This window comes from Neodiprion fabricii, chromosome 1 (assembly GCF_021155785.1).
Source record: "Neodiprion fabricii isolate iyNeoFabr1 chromosome 1, iyNeoFabr1.1, whole genome shotgun sequence".
In the NCBI taxonomy this organism is placed as follows: domain Eukaryota; kingdom Metazoa; phylum Arthropoda; class Insecta; order Hymenoptera; family Diprionidae; genus Neodiprion; species Neodiprion fabricii.
Window position 1 is genome coordinate 4,040,214 of NC_060239.1, and position 20,933 is coordinate 4,061,146.

Consider the following 20,933-nt stretch of genomic DNA (forward strand, 5'->3'; position numbering starts at 1 on the left):
ACGGCTCCCCGGCGAGTAATGCGGATCCTACGAGGTCCGGACGTAAAGATATCATCCCCAAGATCCGTCGGTGTATCGGGGTTATTACCGAACGACTTCGCCACCTGCCAATACCCTCTTAGAAACCGGACCAAAAAAAGAAAGAAGAAAAAGAAAAAGTCTTACATTGAACCCTCGTATCGCCGACGATTCTTATACCGTGCACTGTGTACAGCTTGCGATAACATTAACCGACAGCGATATGATCCACGTGTTGCGTTTCATTCCAAGTGTCCGCTTCTCCGATTTACGTATATAATGTGACATCTGCATTCGTTAAACGACTTCGTCGCCATCCCCGTTCTCAGGTCTCGTTAAGCTCAGGGAGCTCGTTCGCAGTCCGAGGTCCCGGGACATGGAGATCCATCTGAGACAGGCGGGTCCCGAGTCATATCGTCAGGTCCTCACGGAGATCAAGACGAAGGAGATACGGAACCTGGTCGTCGACACGAAGCCCGAGCACATGCACCACTTTCTGCGAACGGTAAGGTTCCGGCCCTAACCACACTAGACAACAACCCTAAACTAAGCTAAACTTGCAAAGCAAAGTTGAGACGACCCCGCAATTAGTGAACGCGGATGGATCCGTTCTTGCAACTTGATCCCAGACGCCGAACGAATTAACTGTGTTCCAGATACTGCAGCTTCAGATGAACGACTACAATTATCACTATCTGTTCGCAACGTTCGTGAGTATATTTGTGAAAGAATGCGCGGGCTCGATGATCCCGGGTAATCGATGACCTTTCGCGTTTCAGGACATCGAAACGTTCGACCTCGAGGACTTCAAGTACAACTTCGTCAACATGACCGCGTTCCGACTTGTCGACGCTGACGACGTTGGGGTCAGGGGCGTACTCAGGGACATGGAGAAATTTCAACAGACCGGAAACACGATACTCAACAAATCTCGGGTCATTCAGGTGAGCGATGATCGAATCTCGATACTCGCGGTTTTCGGCGGCGTATCGCAAAAATGGACGGAGGCCAAAAGCTCCGAGTCGACGGTGTGTTAGAGAGCTTGAGAGAGGAATTCGCCTTTCGTATTTCACCGCGATGCGCCGTCGAAAGTCGAGGTATTATGCGAAAAGTAGAAAACGCGGGTAAACGCTTGCCTGGTTAGATTTTATGGGATTAAATAGCCAGACGTTTGAGGATATTTGCAAAGGATATTCACGGCTCTTGCCGAGCATCGCAGTGTCGATTCGCATGGAGGAAAGTCACCGCCAACGAATCTTTAATTTCTATCTCTCTCTCGCGTTTTCTCGAGGATAAAAATTTTACCCAATAAATACAAAGGTCGCGCGGATCTGTTTTAGCCTTCAGCTTTCCAACGGCTCCGTTTTACCTTAGCGAGCATTCTAATTGTCCCAATTAAGCCTTACGGAGAAAATTGTTTTAATTGGGGGTGGATTAAGAAATGTAAATTTGGCCATTCCGGGACGGGCTTGTTAAAATTCTCTAACTCACCTCTGGCGATATTTTCCTCCTCCTCCGCTTCGTCCCCTATTACGTATATACTCACCCCAACCAAAATCGGACGCGGCCTCACGCCGCGCGTAATTGCGCAAGGGATTCCGGAAATAGTCTCAAAGCTTGCAGACACTCGAAACTTGGGCGCAGGAGTTTCGAGACGCCACCGTCGCGTCGTTCCGTTTTTTATCCTTCTCAGTTTCCTCTTGAGATTATGAAACGCTGCAACGTAAACAACAAAGTTTTTTGAGGGGTGAAAAAACGGATAGTCGAATCGATTCGGCCACTCCACCCTATTTCCACCATTCGTTTAAATTTACATCTTTTCTTCGGCCCGCTTCTCGGTACTCTAAGTTATAATGGCTAATAACTCTGGCGAATATTATTATCGCAGTTTGAATTTGGGGGCTGAGGTAAACAGGGGTGATATCCGCGAAATAAGGTCTTCGGTAGAGTTATTTTCGTTAGTGCTTCTCTCCATGATTGTAAAATATATCCAAGTTGTATCGTTTCCTCATTCGATGAAATATCCATTTCCTGCATTCATATAAATAGATGGTAAATTATTTTCGGCTTCTCTTACTCTTCTCTATACACCTGCATGCAATTCGCAATACAATAACATTCGAAAAATTCGTTTGTTTGTCGCGCTATTGGCATAAAAATAAAAAATAAAAAAACACAAAAACTATGTCGTTCTCTGAAAATTAACTGAATTCCAAACTCTGGTGCGTAGGTAGGGGAATGAAAATTCACGTTGATGTCTGTCCGATCCAATTGCCACTCGCCATGTGTCTACCAACGTATATACATATACATACATACCATACGTATGCATATACATATTGTATACATGCATGACCGGTTGTCCATCCGTCACGCTCGTCTGCCTGCAAGCTACACTTCGTGTGTATCCGATGCAGAATTGAAAGAAGGGTTGCGGGAGGGTGAAAGAAGTAAAAAAAAACCGCTGTGATTTAAATAAAAGGTTTGAATCGAACGTCGAAATTCACCCTCTGGTGTTCCTCTCCTGTCCAGCGAATCGGCGCGTATTCATTGTATCGCATTGATATATTTAAACAATTTTTATTTCATTTTATTTCAACCTCTTTTCTTTTTTTTCACACCAATTTTCTTCCGCGGACGCGGCTTATTCTCGACTCGTTCTCACTTCATTCCCCGTATAAAATTTCTCACCCCCTCCTGAAATATCTTCCATGCAATTACAAATCATCCGCAGCATCACCGCGGAAGTAAAAGGAAAAGATCCGGGACTGGTTCGGTTGGCGCATGCATAATTTCCGGCACTTTGGAGCATCGGAGTTGAGAGGCGAGACTAGAAAGCCAAGATACGAAGGTGCGGGATGGGATGGTCTGTGGCTGTCTGTCTGGCGCTAAACGCGTCGCGGGGCAAAAAGGAAAACTAGAGGGGCGGAGGGCGAGGGGGTCGCTCGGAGAATGCGGCTGAAGAGAGAGAGAGAGAGAGAGAGAGAGAGAGAGAGATGTGTATATATATATCAAGATCTAGGAAAGCCCGCGGTGAGATGGAGGGAAAAAGTTGTACCCGGGGCGAAAAGACGCTGGCGGAAAACGTACCGCGGAGAAAAGAGTCGGAGAAAAATACACCCGCCTACACCCGCTGCACAGACAGACAGACAGACAGACAGACAGATATATAACGCTTGCGAGTTAGACACGGGCACGTGCCGAGGAACTCGAGTCGCATACTGATTCCTCGGCTGTAGGTATACCTTATACTCCTGATTTCAGTCTTATACAACAAAACCCCCCGAACCTCGACGCGTAGGTACATCTAGCACCTTTTGCGAATTTTCTGTATCGTCTTCTTATTCACGCGCCTGCAGCGGGGAAAAAAGTCAGCAGACGTCTGCGAAGCATCCGAAAATTTTTTATAACAACACTAAATTGTTTCCACACGGAGAGAAAAAAAACTAGGATGAAAATTGTTCGGCGACCTTGGAAGAACCGATATTTTCTGCGCAATATTTCAAATTTATTCCCTCGAAATTTACATTTCTTGTTTTGTGAAATTCGAGGGACAAGCGATGGATGCAGACTGTGGAAAGTTGGATTACTGGGAACGACGTCAGATTTTGGATGGAGAAAATTCGATTTTCTTATCCTCCGTCTCTCCGTCTTTGAAATACTGATTCCAACTCGGTCTTTGAGCGAGGCTCGAAGGCAGCGTGAAAATTTGTTATCGAAGAATCCCCTCAAGAGACCGCGTCTACTTATCTCGAAAAATTACTTACCTCTAAAAATGGTGGCGGTTCCGCGTCTCCTTCTTTTTCCCAAAGCCGGGACGTCGCGGGGACGAGGCTGCGAGTGATTCAATTTGCGTTGATGCGACCGAGTGAAAAATTCCTCGTTACATACGTAATACGTACGTACATAGTTATGTAACGTAAATGCTAGAACGACATCGGTAATCGTGGGGGTTTTACCGATCTCGAAAGAATTCGCGTCGACGGAAGAAACCGCGCTCAAGATATAAAAATCGAGCGGAATAAGAATAAAGGAGAAAAATAAAATTAAAACCAAACGAACCAACAACCCGAATCCTATGTGTACATATGTACGAGAATCTCTCCGCCTTCCATACGTCGCCGCACTGAATCACGGAATTACCGTTCCACCGGCTAACCTTTGCCATTTTCCCCATAAATCATGCCGCGATATCTCGCACTCGAAGGATTTTATTATTTTATTTGTCACGTGCGCCAACTTCGCCTCCCCCCCTCCCTAACCTCTTCCTTACGCCCCCACCCACCTTTTTCCCATTTTTCCCTCGTTCCTCCTCGCTGCTTTTCCTGAATCAAACAGCTCTTACCCCCCACGACTTGTCGATACCAGGCCGAAGTTCGGCATGCACGCGGTATCATCCCCTTAAAATTTATACTTATTTTTTCATTTTTCATTGGCCGGTTTCATATATTTTTTTTTTTTTTTAATTCACTTATTTATTTTTTCCCCTTGTTGTTATTACCCGTGACCAACGAGCCGTGACGACAATTTCAACCCTGGAAAATCCGAGGGGTGCTCGAAAATTTACATTTTCGTTTTCACCGAGCTTGCAGGCCGAGGCGTGTACGCAAACACACACCTACAGTCACCCCCGTACGTGTATAATGTGGGAATATTCCTTACATAGGGGTGGGGAAAATTCATCCCCTCTAACGCTTAAATGCCAGTTAAAGAGCTTCGTAAATTACGTTAATTCAAACGCGTTTTTTTTTATTCTACCTCTCTTTCTTGCCCCAATTTTTCTCTTGAAAATCTAACGCTGCTATTAGGGAGAAAAGTTTTTTCAACGTGAAAATTGATTGCCGTCCGATGCTCCTGCTGCTGTACGAGGATTATACAATTTTTCACATCTTTTTTAATAATACGAAAAGTTTTCGGTGCAACATCGGAAATAAGGTATAAATGAGAGGGATGAAAAAGATAAGGAAAGAGAGAGAGCAAGAAATACGGAAGTAACAAAGATAAGGCTCACGGAGATTGATCTCAATTTTTTTCCTCCAGCAAAAAACGAAAAACAAGAGCACAGCAGACTCGCAGAGGCGCGCGTCTACCGGTTTGAAAATGAAATTTACTCGCTGAGGACGAAAAGGAAGGCGAATGAAAAAAGAACGAAATGCGGAAAGAATGTCCCGTTCTTACTTTCATTGCGCTCTAAATGCTAATACCGTTATCTATATGCACAAGATGAAAATAAAAGTCAATTTATTTAACGACAACTGGATTTTCCGCAGGTGATAACGCATCTCGACGGTCTTCGCTGCATTCCTTCTTGCACCCTCTTCGAACAGCTTTTCCCAAGTCCGCGCTTATCGACGAACGAAAAACGAGCGAAATGGAAAATAAGTAACTGCCGAAGAAATATCGTAAAATATTTTTGTTTGCATAAACTCTGCATTTCATCTTTCTTCCATTAATCAGCTGCGTGGAGAGAGATGAGAAAAATAAAACGAAAACGGAACAAGTACGGACGTTATAACGGACGCTGCGGTAATTTAATACAGCGATCAAGTGAATAATTTACAATAATTGATGATAGCCTGACGTATTCTAATAATTCGCGAATAATACCTTGACTGCCAACCATTCAGCGGCTAAATCGTGCCGAGCAAGCCGGAGAAGGAACGGCTCGTATTATTCATATCGATGTAAATTTCATAGCCATTAGGGATCCACGACGGAATGACCCGGGCGCGTGCTGCGACGAGACTCGCGACGATTTGACGTTGCAAAACTACTGGAAACTCGATTAATATTTACGAACCTTTGACTGCTGCAGCTTCACTCGCAAACTACGTTCTCTTGATATTTCCCGTGCCAAGGGGTGGCTGGGGATGAAATTCATCGACCCTCCGAGCGAGCCAAAGTCCGCTTTCGTTTATTTCTCGAAAAAAAAAAACAAAAAAACGTTCGTTAATTTTCAGCGTGTGTGTTTTTCAGCGGAAATTTTTCCTGTGCCTGTTTTTCCGTACTTGAGAATCGTTGGTGAAGATATTTTAAAAACTAAAACCATATCGCCTTCGCGGAGGGAAACTTGACGTAAATAAATCTTCGCTGAAATGTTTGGATGCTGAATTCAAAGATAAATAACGCAGAGTGAGAAAGCGATTCAGAGATTCGAGATGCGTGCAACTTTCGAGTTCAGGTAACCCGGAATTTCTAAAATTTTGTGAATAAATTTGCATCGCGAGAGGCAATGTTCGGGGGTTTCGAACCACCCCCTTCGCGACCGACAACTGCAGCCTCTCAAATTTGAATTTAATTGCCCCTTTAGAGGCGCATTCGCGAATTCGCGAAAAGGAAACTGCAGAAGATAAGGTCTCGATTCGGCAGCTAAGTTTCGATGAAATAAACATCACTCGATATCTTCGCGCCGCAAGTGAATTAGGCTCTAGAAATTTAACAAGCTTACGCTTAATTCGTCGGGGGAGGAAAGCCGCCCTAAACAACCCCGCGGCTCATCGAACGGCTGAATAAACCAGCTGTAACCCAATTTGAAGCGACTCAAACAAACCGACGAGTCAGACGAAAGGACGCTATTTAACCCTCGACCACATCCCTCGAGCTCCGGCGTCTCTACGCTGTTCGGTGTCGTTATCAATCCACCCCTACTGACGCCGCTGCAATGCCCGGGTCTCAGGACCTTCTAAGTGACGCCCGAGTCCTAGATCTAGGCTCCGGCCGACGCCGGGGTGGCGGCGAAACCGGCGAAGGGGGTGGAGGGCGAAACGCGTCCGTTTAAAAGCCCTTAATAACCCTTTGAATCGTACGCTTTTCCTAGCAGAAATTTTCAAAATTCAAACTGGCCGATCTAATATGGCCGACTGAAAATATAAAAATTGATCCGAATTGCTTCAAGCTCGTTCCTCGAGGATTTTTGGGAACACTGACAACGAACCTGAATTTCTGATGTCACATTCGTTTTCAGCAACCCCGAAAAACATTGAGCAACGAATTTCGAGCAAATCGGATCAATTTTTATATCTTCAGTCCGCCATATTAGATCCGTTATTTTGAATTTCGAAATTTTGACGACGGATTCGGATTTATTGACTCCAAAAACACAAGATCACAAGATCGAGTTCCACTTTCCTTGTCCTCGTAACCTTCCCACAATTACATGTATTCCGTAAAAAGACGCATTTTCAACACTTTGTTTATTTGTGGCGTTCACTATGTTCGCGGAATCATCATAATCCCTCTTAAAAAATCAAAATCGGAATTTGAGAAGTCCAATTATGCAAAAAAATGACAGCGATATCTGAAAAATTGAAGGTAAATTGGAACATTTGATTCAAAAAAGGTGTCTCATATATATGATATGCTGGTCCGCAAAGGGTGAAAGAAGATTTGTCTCTTCTACAACAACGATGCTTGACTTTAGAAAAAAATATACACCTATAGTAGTCATTGGTTTCAATTGTGAGAAAGTGTCGGAATGCTCCTTTGGCGAGTGAATGAAAACCGAAACTTGATCCTCCCTCACGTGAGAATCATACCGTATAAATTCGACACCTCAGCAGCATTACAAAACTTGCGGACCAACCTCTGAAACTTTTTCCTTCAAAAGACTTTCATCACCCTGTTTTATTGCGTATTTTCTCCCCCTTCTTGACGACACTTTTCGTTTTTCTCTGACGAGTGAATATACGTATATTTTGCAGGACTTGATCCTCCGGGCAAATTTTTACCGTCAAAATTGCCGAGAGTGTGGGAAAAGTTTTTGAGCTTCGCATTAAGTACATACTCGGATAATGAGTCTGTTCTGTTTTAAACCGCAGTCTCGTAAATACATTCTCCAGAGATTCGCGAAACACGACGTCGCTGCTGCTGGTTACACGCGGTGACTAATTAAATCCGGACTCAAGTAACACGTTGCCTCGCGTACCGCAGAGTGGTACACCAGTGCAAACGTTGTTCGAAACGGAGATCAAGGCGGCAAACGAGTGCTTGCAATTCGCAAACTCAAAGGCTAGGAAGTGCACCAGAGCGAATCTATCGTCGAGGAAATATCCGCGACGGATTTTCCGAAAAGCCTTGGCGGTTTGTCCTTTTTTTCCCGGGCTGAACGGTTTATAAGTTCTCCAGATATATATTTTCTCAAAAATTTCACCAACAAATTACGCTAATTTTGTATAAAAAATCGACGTAACAAACGGATGAAACTTTCACGTAAACCGAAATCTTGAATGATTAAACGCCACATCGACCTCTGAGGAAGTTTGCCGTACGTGTAACTGGTATGTTGATCACCTAGGTACGTACGAGTATAGCATGTATGTACACAGCGAGGATGGAAGAACAGGGAGAGGAGCGTCTCCTGCGAGATTTCGCAAAGATTCCATAGTCTGGAGGCTTCCTTTGGATCCACGTACCGAGGATGCGTAAACCCGTGGAGCTCGGAGCGTGTAAACCTGTTTGCATTGGCAGCTAGTCGAAAGTGCAGCATCATTTACCTATAACGCAGGGAGGGGGGGGATAATATTGAAGGAAGGTTAGAGACTTGTTTTGACATTCGCGGAACGCGAAGCGTCACTTCCGCCTCTTATTATTTTTTCTCCTCGGCCAAACGCCGACCTTCGACCCCTCAAGTACCCTAGAAGGCGACCCTGTGATTTACCGGAAATTTCCAACCGGCGACACCGGGTTTTCTCCACCCGACCCCTTTCGTGCCGCTTATTAAAAGGCGTCGAGTCGGTGCCGCCCTTGCCTCTTCCCTTGTACGTAGGTAGGGAGGTACGTATATACGACCCTTAATTACAGGGTTGATCAAAGTTGAGGCCGACCCGTGTGTCAATTTAATTCCAAGCCGAAGGAAGAGGCGGCTTGAGGCGGCGGCTGGTAACTTTTCTACCGAACAGCCTGCGCACCCTGCGAATTTATACCTGAGAAAATTTAATTAGCAAAGTTTCGAGAGCTGATTTCGGCCGGAGACCGATTGACCGCGATGAAATATTGCGCTGGAAATCTGGCCAAGCTCGCCTATCGGCTGCTCGCTCGGATTTCTTCCCGTCTCGTTTCGTCCTCCGAACAGTCAGGCTCGTCTTGAAACGTTTGAATTTTCAGGCGGAACCAGCCCTGATGTACGACAGCGTCCAGGTTTTCGCCGTGGGCCTCAGGACCCTGGAACAATCGCACGCCCTTCGCCCAGCGAATTTATCTTGCGAGCTGGAACACCCATGGGACGGTGGCCTCTCCCTTATCAACTACATAAACTCGGTGAGTAGCTGGTAATTATTCTTCCCCGAATGGCACTCGAGCATCGCAAAATCCACCCGCGTAAATCGCCGGTTCAACGGCCCACGATTTCTAGTCTGGACTTCGTTCAATGCCCGGGACAATCGCCGTTCCGCACCGGAGCCGACGTCCATTGGCTGCATAAATCCGAAAAAAGTACCGAACTCGCTTCCTGTATTCATCGCTATTTACCGTTGAGTCGCCTAAAATCTTTCTAATTCGTTTTCAAATTATTTATAAATCGTTCACAACTTCTTGAAACCCGTTGAAATTAGTTCGAAACTGTTTGACATTATTTTCAAACCTCTTTGAACTCTTTCAAGTCGTTCAGAACCCCTTGAAATTAGTTTCACACCGTTTGCAATCATTCCGAGACCAGTGGTAATCGCTTCAAACCACTTCAGACTAACTTGAGACTGTTTGAAACCGTTTCAAAACGACTTAAAATTACTCGAAACCTTACATCGATCTCGATTTGAAAAAACTTGGAAGTATTTTTCAACAGCTTCATACCGTTCGAAATCGTATTCAAACCGTTTTGAACCTTTTAAAATTGTTCGGCACTCTTTGAACTTAGTTTGAAATTATGTGTGATAATTTTAAGACCGCTATTAATCGCTTGAAACCACTTTAAAATCGTTCAGAATCGTTTGTAACCGTCTTGAACTGGCTTGAGATTACTCGAAATCGCTTAAAAATCATTGAAAACTGATCGAAGTAAGTTTGAAAGAGTTTAATCTAATTTTTCAACAGCTTCGAATCGTTGGAAATCGTTTGTCACATGATCCGTAAGTTAACAGCCCCTCGGGAAAAAGGTGTGAATGAAATGGCGCGATTGTAATTGTGTCCGCACTTCCGCATACCGAATAAATTTCTGCCGGCTGTATGAATTGTTCATTTTAATACCTTGATATACGGTCCCGAAAATGTCCCCGCCAGAATCCCCGCATAAATCCTCCCGTGACGTGTGAAACCCAACCCACATAACCCGCTGAACACGCCGTCACTTTTAGTAGCACTCTGGCCGACTAATGGCCACGGTCAATCCCTCGTCTTGAGCGTTAGAAAAATTCGAGACAAAATTTCCAGCCTTCCCGCGGGCGTGTCGATATTTCGAAATTCGTTGACCCGAGCGATTTCTGTAATTACGATTCACTAATTGCTCATTCAATCCTTGCGAAACACTGGGTTTATTGGAACGAAATTACTCCCGCTACAACCGTAATTCAAACAGTGAAAATCCAGGTTCAGCAATTTTGCGGCTTTGAATATGTGACGATTTTTGCGAGTCGAGCATTGACCGTGGTAATTGCAGCAAAACGCTGACGCACAAACGTTTGTCCGTAAAAATTTCGCCGATTTTATTCAGCCGGATTCTTTTTCAAGAGCAGTTCCTTTCAACCGTACGAACCCGAGCGATCAGATTTCACGGTATAGTGCTGCCCCCTTAAACTCTCACGTTCCTTTCCACCCACCCATGACCCTCACACTTTGACCTCGACGTATCATTCGGAACCCTTTTCGATAGTCAAGCCAATCTTAATGCGAAAAGAAAATACAGAGAAACGGAAACTGCGTCCTCGATTCCTTCGAAGATATTCTCAGTCCGATTCGTTAAATATTTTTGTTGTAGAAATCACGGATCCGTTTTAACGGAGAAATTAACAGACGAGATCTGAAATCGAGTCCAATTATTTCGCCAACGTCTTGGCTCTCTTATGTCTGGATTCGCAGTGCTGATTAGGGAAGTCCCGCATAAGGTATATTTTCCTTCTGCTTCTCACCGCGTTCGCTGTACTTTTCATCCCTGTACTCTCTCTCCGTAATTCTCCGAGAGTAATTACGTATCCCCGACACGTTCTCGGCGCCAAGAAACTGAAGCTCAACAGTCAACTTGCTGTAAATTTGTCTACCTATTAATGCTAAAAACTTGCCGCACGTGACTCGGAGGCATTACCGCATCAGTCTTAGCACAACGCTTGTTCAAATTACTACGTGGTTAGGTACTTATGCGACTGTACGGTGTGTGCCTACCAAAACTTTCCGCATGAAAATTGCATCCTCCTTAAACGCGCTTGAAATTATCGTCAAAGTTTCTCACCCTCAAATTCTGCTCTCCTAGAGAGTCTGTCAATCCGTCGTCGTCCTTGAATCGATTGTCAAGGATAGAATTCTCAGTTTCCGCGAGAAATCAGGAACTTAGAGAGCGAAAACCTGCCGCCGTTTTCCTCACGTTTGACCATTCCTCCGGTATTTCACTCCGGCGTGGCGCTTAACTCGCGGATCGGAACGCAGCTGCACGGAGTAAGGGGTGTAAAAATATTTAATGACATAGATATCGCGAGTGGAACTGTAGGTGCACTTTTATTCCCTACCCTCTCACTTCCACCCTCGATACCGGGCTGCTTTATACAGCAAGCGCAACTTGCACTTCCTGTCGGGGAAACGGCAAAGCCTTTCAGGTTTACGGGCTTGTAATCCTCCTGCAACGCAGCTTTCAACGCGCGATCCTGGCTGCGAGGACGTGCCGGAAGCCAATGCCGTCTGAAACAGGATTATAAAGCTCGGGATGGGGGGAAGATGGAAGGAGGATGTATGTTATATTCAAAATGATATACTCGAGGAGTATTTTTATATGAGGCCTGCTCCCAACTCTCTCCTCTTCTCTTTTTCACCCGGACCTCAAAGTCATAAATCGACTTTGACCTTCGGGTGATTGGTCGAAAATATTCAGTTTAGCGTTTTAATCGATGGTTATTTCCTTCCTTTGCAGGTTGAGCTGAAGGGAATTTCTGGACCGATAGAGTTCAAAGAGGGACGCCGCATTCAGTTCAAACTCGATTTACTCAAACTCAAGCAGCACTCGCTCGTCAAGGTAAAACCGATGCTATTTTTTATAACGCCGTAATACCAGCGGTTGCTGGTACGATGTGTATAAAATATTATGTGTATATATACTTTTGACGAGTCGAGTTTATACTCGAACTCGCGACTGACGAAACATTTCGTTTTATTTTCTTTCATTCCCAAGCAGCAGCTCGCTTCCACCCTCGATTTTATTATCATATACCTCGGCTGGCTTTTAAATCGTAAAATTGACCTGCGCAGGTGGGCGAATGGCGACCAGGTTCCGGCATCAACGTCACCGACAGGGCGGCTTTCTTCGAGCCAGGAATCGCCAACGTTACCCTCGTCGTCATAACAATTTTGGTAAGTCAAGATCGGCGACGGATCCGTACCTTTATATTTTTCGTCGTTCCTCGTTTCCTCGAAAATTCGGCAAATGAGCCAAAATGAAATGACGAAATCGTTACGTACTTCGCGGACGACGATTCCGCCCTGCAAATTCAATCCCCTCTTACCTTCGTCGTCGGCGCTTGTTAATGCGAAGGAAAAAAAAAAAAAACAATGTGAGAAGAAGGAAGAAGATGAAAAAAAAAAAAAACTAACAACCCCGTATCCGATAGGTGCGAAGTCTTTTTTATAACCTCCGGATTAGAATATCACCTGGAAGCCATATTACGCGAAATCACTTGAACTCCTGTATATAATAATAAGTGACTTAAAGTCATTCGAAGTCTTACGCAGTCTCAATGTTCGTCTTTCATCAATCGATGGAGGGTCTATAATCCCTTGGTCCGATTAAAAAATAGCCAAGTCTTTACGTAATACTTTACAGTCCGTCAGTCGGTAACAGGAAGGAAAGAAAAATGTTAATTCTAAGCTTGTTATCGGTAATCAGCGGAGAGATAGAGACGCGCTCCTGATTGACGTTTATATTTGAACGGACAAATTGGTTGGAAATACGTAATACACGGATTGAAACAAGGGAGAAATTCCGTCCTGGACTAAGGAGGATGAGGACAATTGCCCCGGGAAAAAGCATCGATCAATTACTTCGGACGAGGAAAATCCTCCTCGTATATAAATTCATTTCCAGAGAATCGGGCACAGAGCCGAAGTCGCGTGGGCGAAGGCGAAGGTAAAGCGAAAAGGTGGGCCGAAGGTCCGCGCATACCCCTCAACCCGTGGGAAATCATCCCCTAGGATAATAGCCGGAGCCCCATTTTGCCACTCAGCCTCGCAGCGTTCTCCTTCGGCTGCAAACCTCAGGCCGAAAACCATCCCCCGCGATCAGGCTTGACCCGGGATAACTCACTTAGGTCCTCCATATTCCCGTTTAAATTTCACCCCGTCTCGAATTTCGGCCGAAATTTATACCGTAGAAAAATTCATTGCCCCGACGAGAGCTCGCGACGATCAAAATCCTCCACCCCCCCTTTCCTTTTTCCTTTTCATTAGACCTTGGATCGATTCTACTTTTTTTCAACGTCGTTACCGTTCCTGGCGGTGACAACCGGACCTCGTGATTACCTTCAACCTCGTAACCAAGGATTACGGATTCTCCAAGCCGGTTACAATTGACTGCAACGTAAACCCGATGTAAGGTCTGTAATACGCTCTGCACCGCATTTCCTTCGACGCCTAGGTGACAAAAGATGGTTGGGAATCGATATTCAATACCGGGTTTAAGATCTTCCAGGTATGTAGACGGAGACGAGAATTGAGTGGAGATTTTTCAGCCTTACTCTTTCTTGCGTTCATTCTCACACGTTTACTTCTTCTTGTTACTCTTGATTTTTATTTTTATTCGGGCATTTACTTCACCCGCAAGTATTTTCCGACCCGATCGTTATGCGGATGTATAGGTATAGGTTGTACGTGCGAAAGTACGAACAAGTGTAGGTACTACATGGATAATTTGCAGGAGGTCGAGAAAAGGGGTGGAAAACTTTTGCAGGCATTTTCTCACCGCTGCTCGGCTAAAATGAAATCGCGCGATTCTATTTTCCGTTCCCGTTCCCGCTCCTGATTCCGCTTTTGAAAAAAAGACGAAGAATAAGAAAAATCGAGCCGGAGTGAAAAATAAAAATAAACAAAAACTTGAATTAAAACTTCTTTCGGGCCATTTCTCACACGGATATACATATATATATATATATTATAAATCCTCAAGCCCCGCGGTTCTCTAATTGATGCCGCCATATTTCAAGCCCCCTTTTTCACCGCCCCCATGCAGCACTATATACGTATACCTGCTATGTACGTATATAAGTTAGGCCGGTAATTTTCTGTCGTGCGAATTAAAGTCCGGCATCAATTTTACCGCCAAGGCTCACGTCAAATATTAGTTTTCGTTTCGTTATCGATAGCCGAGATGCGTAAATATTGTACCATGAGAAAACGTATTTTCCGCACGAACCGCACCACGCACACAGCTCTGATTTATGTTTGAGGAATCGGATGGAGCCGAGGAGTTTGCATTGCGAATGATTCTTCGCCCCATCTCCCTTCTCCCTTTTCCCTTCTCCCTTCTCTCTCTCTCTCTCTCTCTCTCACTCTCTCTTCTATCCCTTTCAGTGCAAATAGGCTTTTTTGAGGTCAATTCGATTCCGCGATTTCAATCGTATCACGCGAGTAGTTTTCCAGCCTGTGCCGATCCGGATAGCCAAAGGTACACGATATTAGCACGAGTAAGCGGCTCACTGATCGTAAAAACTGGTTTATCCCGCTGCCGCAATTGCCTTTGAGCAGCGGCAAAAGGACGCGAAAGATTAATGCCCGTGCAAAACGAAACGCGGAATGAAGTTTGGAAGCGCGGAAGCTTCGGCAGACTCGACGTGGTGAACGTATTGAAAAATCGTCATTCGGTTGTGTATCGAGAGTCGAAAAGTGCGTTCGCTCTTATAAATTCTCCGTTAAATTCGAGCCGCGTGAAAACAGAGGGCTGAGAAAGCGGAAATTGATTGCACCGTGCGAATTATCGTTGCAGCGAGAGGCTGACGATTTTATTTTCAAACTGTGATAACTGTCAGTCACGATTTTAAACCTTTGTTTTCCATGACGCGTCATCTCCCCGAACGAAACCCGAACGACCGTTTAACTTCCCGTCAAAACGCCTGATACGATGGAACTTGGCCTGCGCAGGAGACGCCCTACGTGATGATGCATTACGAGAAAAATTATACGGGGAATTCACGGTTTTACGGATTTTGCGTCGACCTGCTCAAAGTGCTCGCCAAGGAGGTCGGATTCTCGTATCGAATGGAGCTGGTTCCGGACCGGAAATACGGGGCGAGGGACCCCGAGACAGGCGAGTGGAACGGCATCGTCAATGAACTCATGCGACATGTACGATTTGGTTTGTTCGTTTCATTTCTTCCCCCTTTCGTTATCCGTAAGACTTGGAAGAACCGCGCCTTCGCGCCTTCTTCGCTCACTCTCTCACGTCGTTTTTCCTCCTCTCGCCGCTTATATACAGTACACGTATACGCACGACACGCACTAACCCCCCACACCCCCCTTGTTCTTCACCGCCCCTCGACACAACCTCGCCCTCCTCCTAGGCTACGGTCTTAGCTTGACCTTTGACCCAACGCTAGGGATTTTCTCCTCCCATTACCACCCGTCACACACTCGTTCGAAGCTAAAGTAAAGTAGACCGGTGTAATACAACACGATTGTTACAATGGTATATAAGTTGAATTACCACTCGCACTTTCACGTTATCCATGCCCCAAGTATCTTGTGTGTTCTAACGTCGTCGGGATTCTTTCCAACATTTCTAAATCATGTTACAGACGTTTCTTTTATTCCCTACGTTACTTTGGATTTTACGCTCCGCTTATATACGGCCGGGTAATCATCGTGAAGAAGGTATACCGTCCGATTTTCATCTTGGTAACGAATAGCTTCGCCGACGTCTTCTTCAATACGCCGTGAAATATCATCTTCAAAATTGGAGAACATTTTTTCACCCATCAGCCCCGTCGACCTGGTCTGACTCGCATGGAGGGTCAGCCGGTGCGGCGTCCAGAACTGGTGAAAAAGTGCCCGGACCACCGTTAAAAATAATAGAAAAACATCACGACCCGCAGTCGCGTGTTTCATAGCTGCGGGATGTTAATCTTACAGGTCACAAAACCGGCGGTAGAATGAATTGGGTAGTCGGTAGAAACGGCGAGTCTAGAAGTTAAGGTGCAGCGGGCGGATCGTCGTCTGGTGAGAATTGCGTGTTTCCCGCGTGTTCCTCCCGCCTTTTTTCTCTTTTTCTTCTATTTTCGTTTGTCGTTTCTCTCCTCCTCGCTTATTAACTCGAGCCGCGGCTTGGGACGGAGGGTTGGGACCACGCGTCCCTTCAGCATCGCTAGTCCTCCAGGATTCCTTTCTTCTGATCCCCGTAGGAGCAGCCATACGTGATGCTCGGGGCGCAGGCGAACCTCACCGGAAATTCGAGGTACGAGGGATTCTGCATCGATCTTCTCAAGGAGATCGCTAAGATGGTCGGATTCACTTACAGAATCGAACTCGTCCCCGACGGCAAGTACGGCGTCTACAACTACGAGACCGGCGAATGGAACGGCATCGTTCGTCAGCTCATGGACAAGGTGAGTCCTCGGATAATCGGGGAAACCCTGCGATCTATCCTCCAGGTAAGTCCCCCGAGTCCGTACGTCGCGCTGGTTGAATCCGGCGGTTTAACACGTCAATTCCAACAGGTATTTTAACTCCCACTCGGCGTAAGAACCACTTGCATGCGGAGTAGCTAAAGACCGATTCCCCAAAGTGCAGTAAACCACCCTATTTGCCGTTTGCTTTGGCTTTCAGTTTCTCCTGCTCTTTCGTTTCTACACTTATTATCGCACGCTTGTTCTATAGGCGTATAATAGAGCGATTCCCATGTGCCTGGAATTAAACCCAGACCAGACGGTGGCTGCGACGTCCAATTGAGAATTCTCCGTGTTCGACACGATCGTTGTTTTCTATGTGCAGTCGGGAGGCCTGCGGCAATGTGTGGCCTGGTACATATATTTAATGGCTAACCGGACGAGTGGCCGTAAAAGGAACACGGCGTGAAGCAAGTGACCGACAGTGTGTGCATACGTACAAGCTCCGAGAGTAAAAGTTTCTGCTCTTTCCAATTGGCCAATTAAAATGTGATCAAACTCGCGTTGACGATAGACGAGGATTAGTTGCCGGGATTTCAGAGTTTGGTTCACCGTGCGGAATAAACTGAACGCGAACCCGACGATAACGATAGTAAATTGAATAAATTAATAAAAATATATGTAAACATGGTAGCTCGTTTCGACGGCATTTGTTGAAAGACGAGTCAGCCAACGGAGAACGGCAAATTCTGCCGACTCGTTAATCACTCGGGTTCGTTAAAATCGCGATCCTGGAAAAAAGAGTGCCGAAAAGAGTTTTGAAATTGTGCGGAAAGTTTCGCCTTCGCTTTGCACGCGGTCTGAATTAGCGTTTCATCCGCGTCCCCGCGGAATCGCGACCGCAACGACGGACCTGCAGTATTACTGCACATCAACGCAAAAGTTAGGCGGTGCACGGCAGCGAATCGGAATCCATTTGCATACCAATGACCTCGAGGACTCGCTCTCCTACCATTCCTACTCGATCCATGTTTATACAGCTCAATCATATGGCGAAAATGATACAGATTTGAATTGTAGAAACGTACGCGGGTCGCGCGGTTTCGTTGCTGTGAACTACTTCTAACAAGGCTCATCTCCATTCTGTTATATTGATCTTTATTTAGCGAACCATCGTATTGATTCAATTTGACGCTTGCGGTCGACCAGCTCTTGCAATAATACTGTTTTATCGACTGGGCGGGGAAAAATTAATCAACAATCGGAATTGAGTCCAGGTCTAACTATAAAACTCATTTTACTGCATCGACTGTCAGCATTTTATCGATCGGTCTAATTTTTTTTTTCAGCACTTCCCTAAACCTTGATGTTGATAAACTTCGTTATCTGCGACAATTTAACGCGCATGCGTTACTATACGAGAGCAATTGTTTACCAGGGTGACCAACCGTCATAAATTTAGATAACGGTTCCCCGCCATATAAGTAATCTCACAAATTTTGAAGCTTACGTTCACGACGGTTGGTCATAATGGCAAAGAACTGCTCTTGGATTTCAGCGCATGCGCACTGAATTGTCGCGGATAACGGACCGTTCGGTCGTTAGCAATTCACTCTGTATATAATATACATATACATGTGGTTTTATCGTACAATAGCTATGTTGTAAAGTAGGGGGGGGGGGGGACACTTTATTAAAGTCTTTTCTGCAGCGTCAGCGCGCGCCTATTCTCCTTCTGGGTAGTACAAGTACGATGATATCTAAGTCTTTTCGGTACATTAAACCCTCTCTCGTTAACGCAGACTTATTAACTAAATAACTATAATCGTTTTCGTCCGCTTCACCGTCTCGCCGAAATTTCGCGCGTTGTCGTTACGCTTGAACGGTTCGACTTTTTCTCTGTCATAGTGAAATGGGATAAAAAAAAAGAAGAAAAATCGACAAGGATTTTCGCCTCTCTATAATCATGACTCTTCGTTGTTTTCGATTATTTAATTATTTATTTATTTTTTTCACAATTATTAATTCGCTCGAAGGGAAAATAAATGCAAATCCTGCGATTAAAAATAAGATAAGCTCCGGCGTATAACAAGTCAGGTATGAAATTAGCTCGCCGCGCGTACTAAAGCCGCGTAACAGGTTGACAAATTAACAACAAAACCGTCATCCGAGTAACGCGGCTCCTGCGAGGGTGAAAATAAAACCCGGAGGAATTAATCATGTTTTTCCACGGTTAATTATCACCGCCACGTGCTTACTAATATTATCCCGGGCGAATTTCGCGCTTTACGTCAACCGGAAGAAAATCCGGGACGAGAATTAGACCCGGACTCGTATAATCCTCTTCGAAAAACATCCCGGCTTATCTGCATAGTAGTTCAGCGAACATTATACTTATTATATTTTAAATGTCATTTGCGCCGAGTTTGTAATTTTTCCGGGACTGGAGAAACTGCAAAATAAAAGATCCTAAAATGTTTCAGATGTCTTCTTTGGATTTCTGTTAGCCAATTTGTCGTCAAAGACTTTTACGGATAAAAGTTTTTGCTCCTCGAAGCCTCGGTGTGCGGAATCTAATTATCACTGGAAGCAGATAACAATTAAAAAACGCGAATAATTAATCAAAGCTGGCTTCTGTACTGTTTACCGCTCCCCCCCAACCCTCGCCGCCCTTCGAAAAAAAAAAAATAAAGAAAGACAGGTTTAATAAGAAGCAGAAGAACGAGGCGCGTTAAATTTGAGAAGCGTCGACGAGAAGTCGGCAGTCACGGGTAATAAAATAATAAAAATCAGGGAGCAGCTGTCTACACGTGTATGTATTGATGCGTATAAACTGCAAGGGTGGAAAGATCCGCGAACGAATCTCGGTTCTATTGTTCCCTCAAATTTTGTCATCTTTTCGGCGTATAATAAACGAGGGTAAGGAAATAAAGAAAGAAGGAAAGAAAGAAAGAAAAAAAGAAAGAAAGAAAGAAAGAAGGGAATCCAACACCGACGGTAATCATTAGCGTCGTTTGATTTCTCGGCCCTCTCACCCCACAAAAACTCTGCTTGTTTATTTCCGGTCTAACAATTCTCCCAATATCTTGATCCCCGGACGCTCTGCCCGGTTTATCAGTTAACACGTTGCTACGTTCTAACGACGAACTTAGTTAGACAACAACGATCGATTCTAATCTCCATTCGCCGCAATCCGGGAAATTAAACTCTGTCGTTTATACCGCATCCCTGCTTGAATTATTTGACGAGCTTGTAACATGCACCCGCACTTGCAAGCAATTTAATCTGCAGGTCTCCGGCTGCTTGAGAATAACAACAAAAGCAGCTGAAATAATTAATCGACGGACAACAGCAGCGAAAAATAAATGAAAATCTTTTCAAATTTTCGTCTCGGAATCTTATATTGTAAATCGGTGAACCGATGATCTGAGACAAAAGTACGACGATTTCGATTTACTTTTTTCTCATCAGAAAATTATCGTTATTCGAACGTTGAAATATTTCTGTCTATATTTTCTTTCAGAAAGCGGACTTGGCCGTCGGTTCGATGACGATAAACTACGCGAGAGAAAGCGTGATCGACTTCACAAAGCCGTTTATGAATTTGGGGATATCAATCTTGTTCAAGGTATAATTACAACAAAATATTACACCTTAGGCAATATTTTACAGACGTGGATAATGAGGGGTGGATTATCGCTGGATTCCGACATTGTATTTAGGCATTCTACACGTGCAGCGGTTGGGTGAAAATTTCATCTTCGTATTTTCCACCGCCGCCAACGCTCTGCTGTACATAGGTATGTATACCTGTACATGCAACGGCTCCGGTATTCGTCGCGAAAATGGATCGCATTTCGGTTCGCCAATTACGGGTAGATGCAGCCTCGCTTGAATTGGCTGGGGCAGTCCTCGTCTCTCGAGTAAACCCGCACCCCTTGCCTTTAAAATTACTCTTCGTACCGAACAAGCTTCACCTTTGAAGCCCACTTTGTCATTGAAAATTGGCTCTCCTGGTGCGGAGACCGAGAGGTGTATTTTTATTTCATTTTTCTACGTCGCACCGAAGTAACTCGCTTTCCTTTCCAGCTATATTCGATAAAAAAAATTTCCTCCCCCTTTGCCACGTATAATATTTTTACGCGAATGTATACACGTGTGTAGTTGTAAAATACCGCGCGGCGAGTATCGAAA

At 44.9% G+C, this 20,933-nt stretch overlaps 1 protein-coding gene across 2 annotated transcripts in view; it reads left to right on the forward strand.

Annotated features, from left to right (window-relative positions):
* Positions 1-20,933, forward strand: part of LOC124187759 (glutamate receptor ionotropic, kainate 2-like) — a 63,542-nt gene that overhangs the window by 35,910 nt on the left and 6,699 nt on the right. Inside the window, exons 6-13 of one of the 2 annotated variants that reach the window (XM_046579873.1) lie at positions 348-523; positions 675-728; positions 798-962; positions 9,121-9,273; positions 12,065-12,166; positions 12,400-12,501; positions 15,280-15,483; positions 20,263-20,367. In XM_046579873.1, coding sequence (XP_046435829.1) covers positions 348-523; positions 675-728; positions 798-962; positions 9,121-9,273; positions 12,065-12,166; positions 12,400-12,501; positions 15,280-15,483; positions 20,263-20,367 — 1,061 coding nt within the window. Of the gene's footprint in view, positions 1-347; positions 524-674; positions 729-797; positions 963-9,120; positions 9,274-12,064; positions 12,167-12,399; positions 12,502-15,279; positions 15,484-16,535; positions 16,740-20,262; positions 20,368-20,933 lie in introns of both variants that reach the window. The other variant, XM_046579872.1, reaches the window with a different exon arrangement.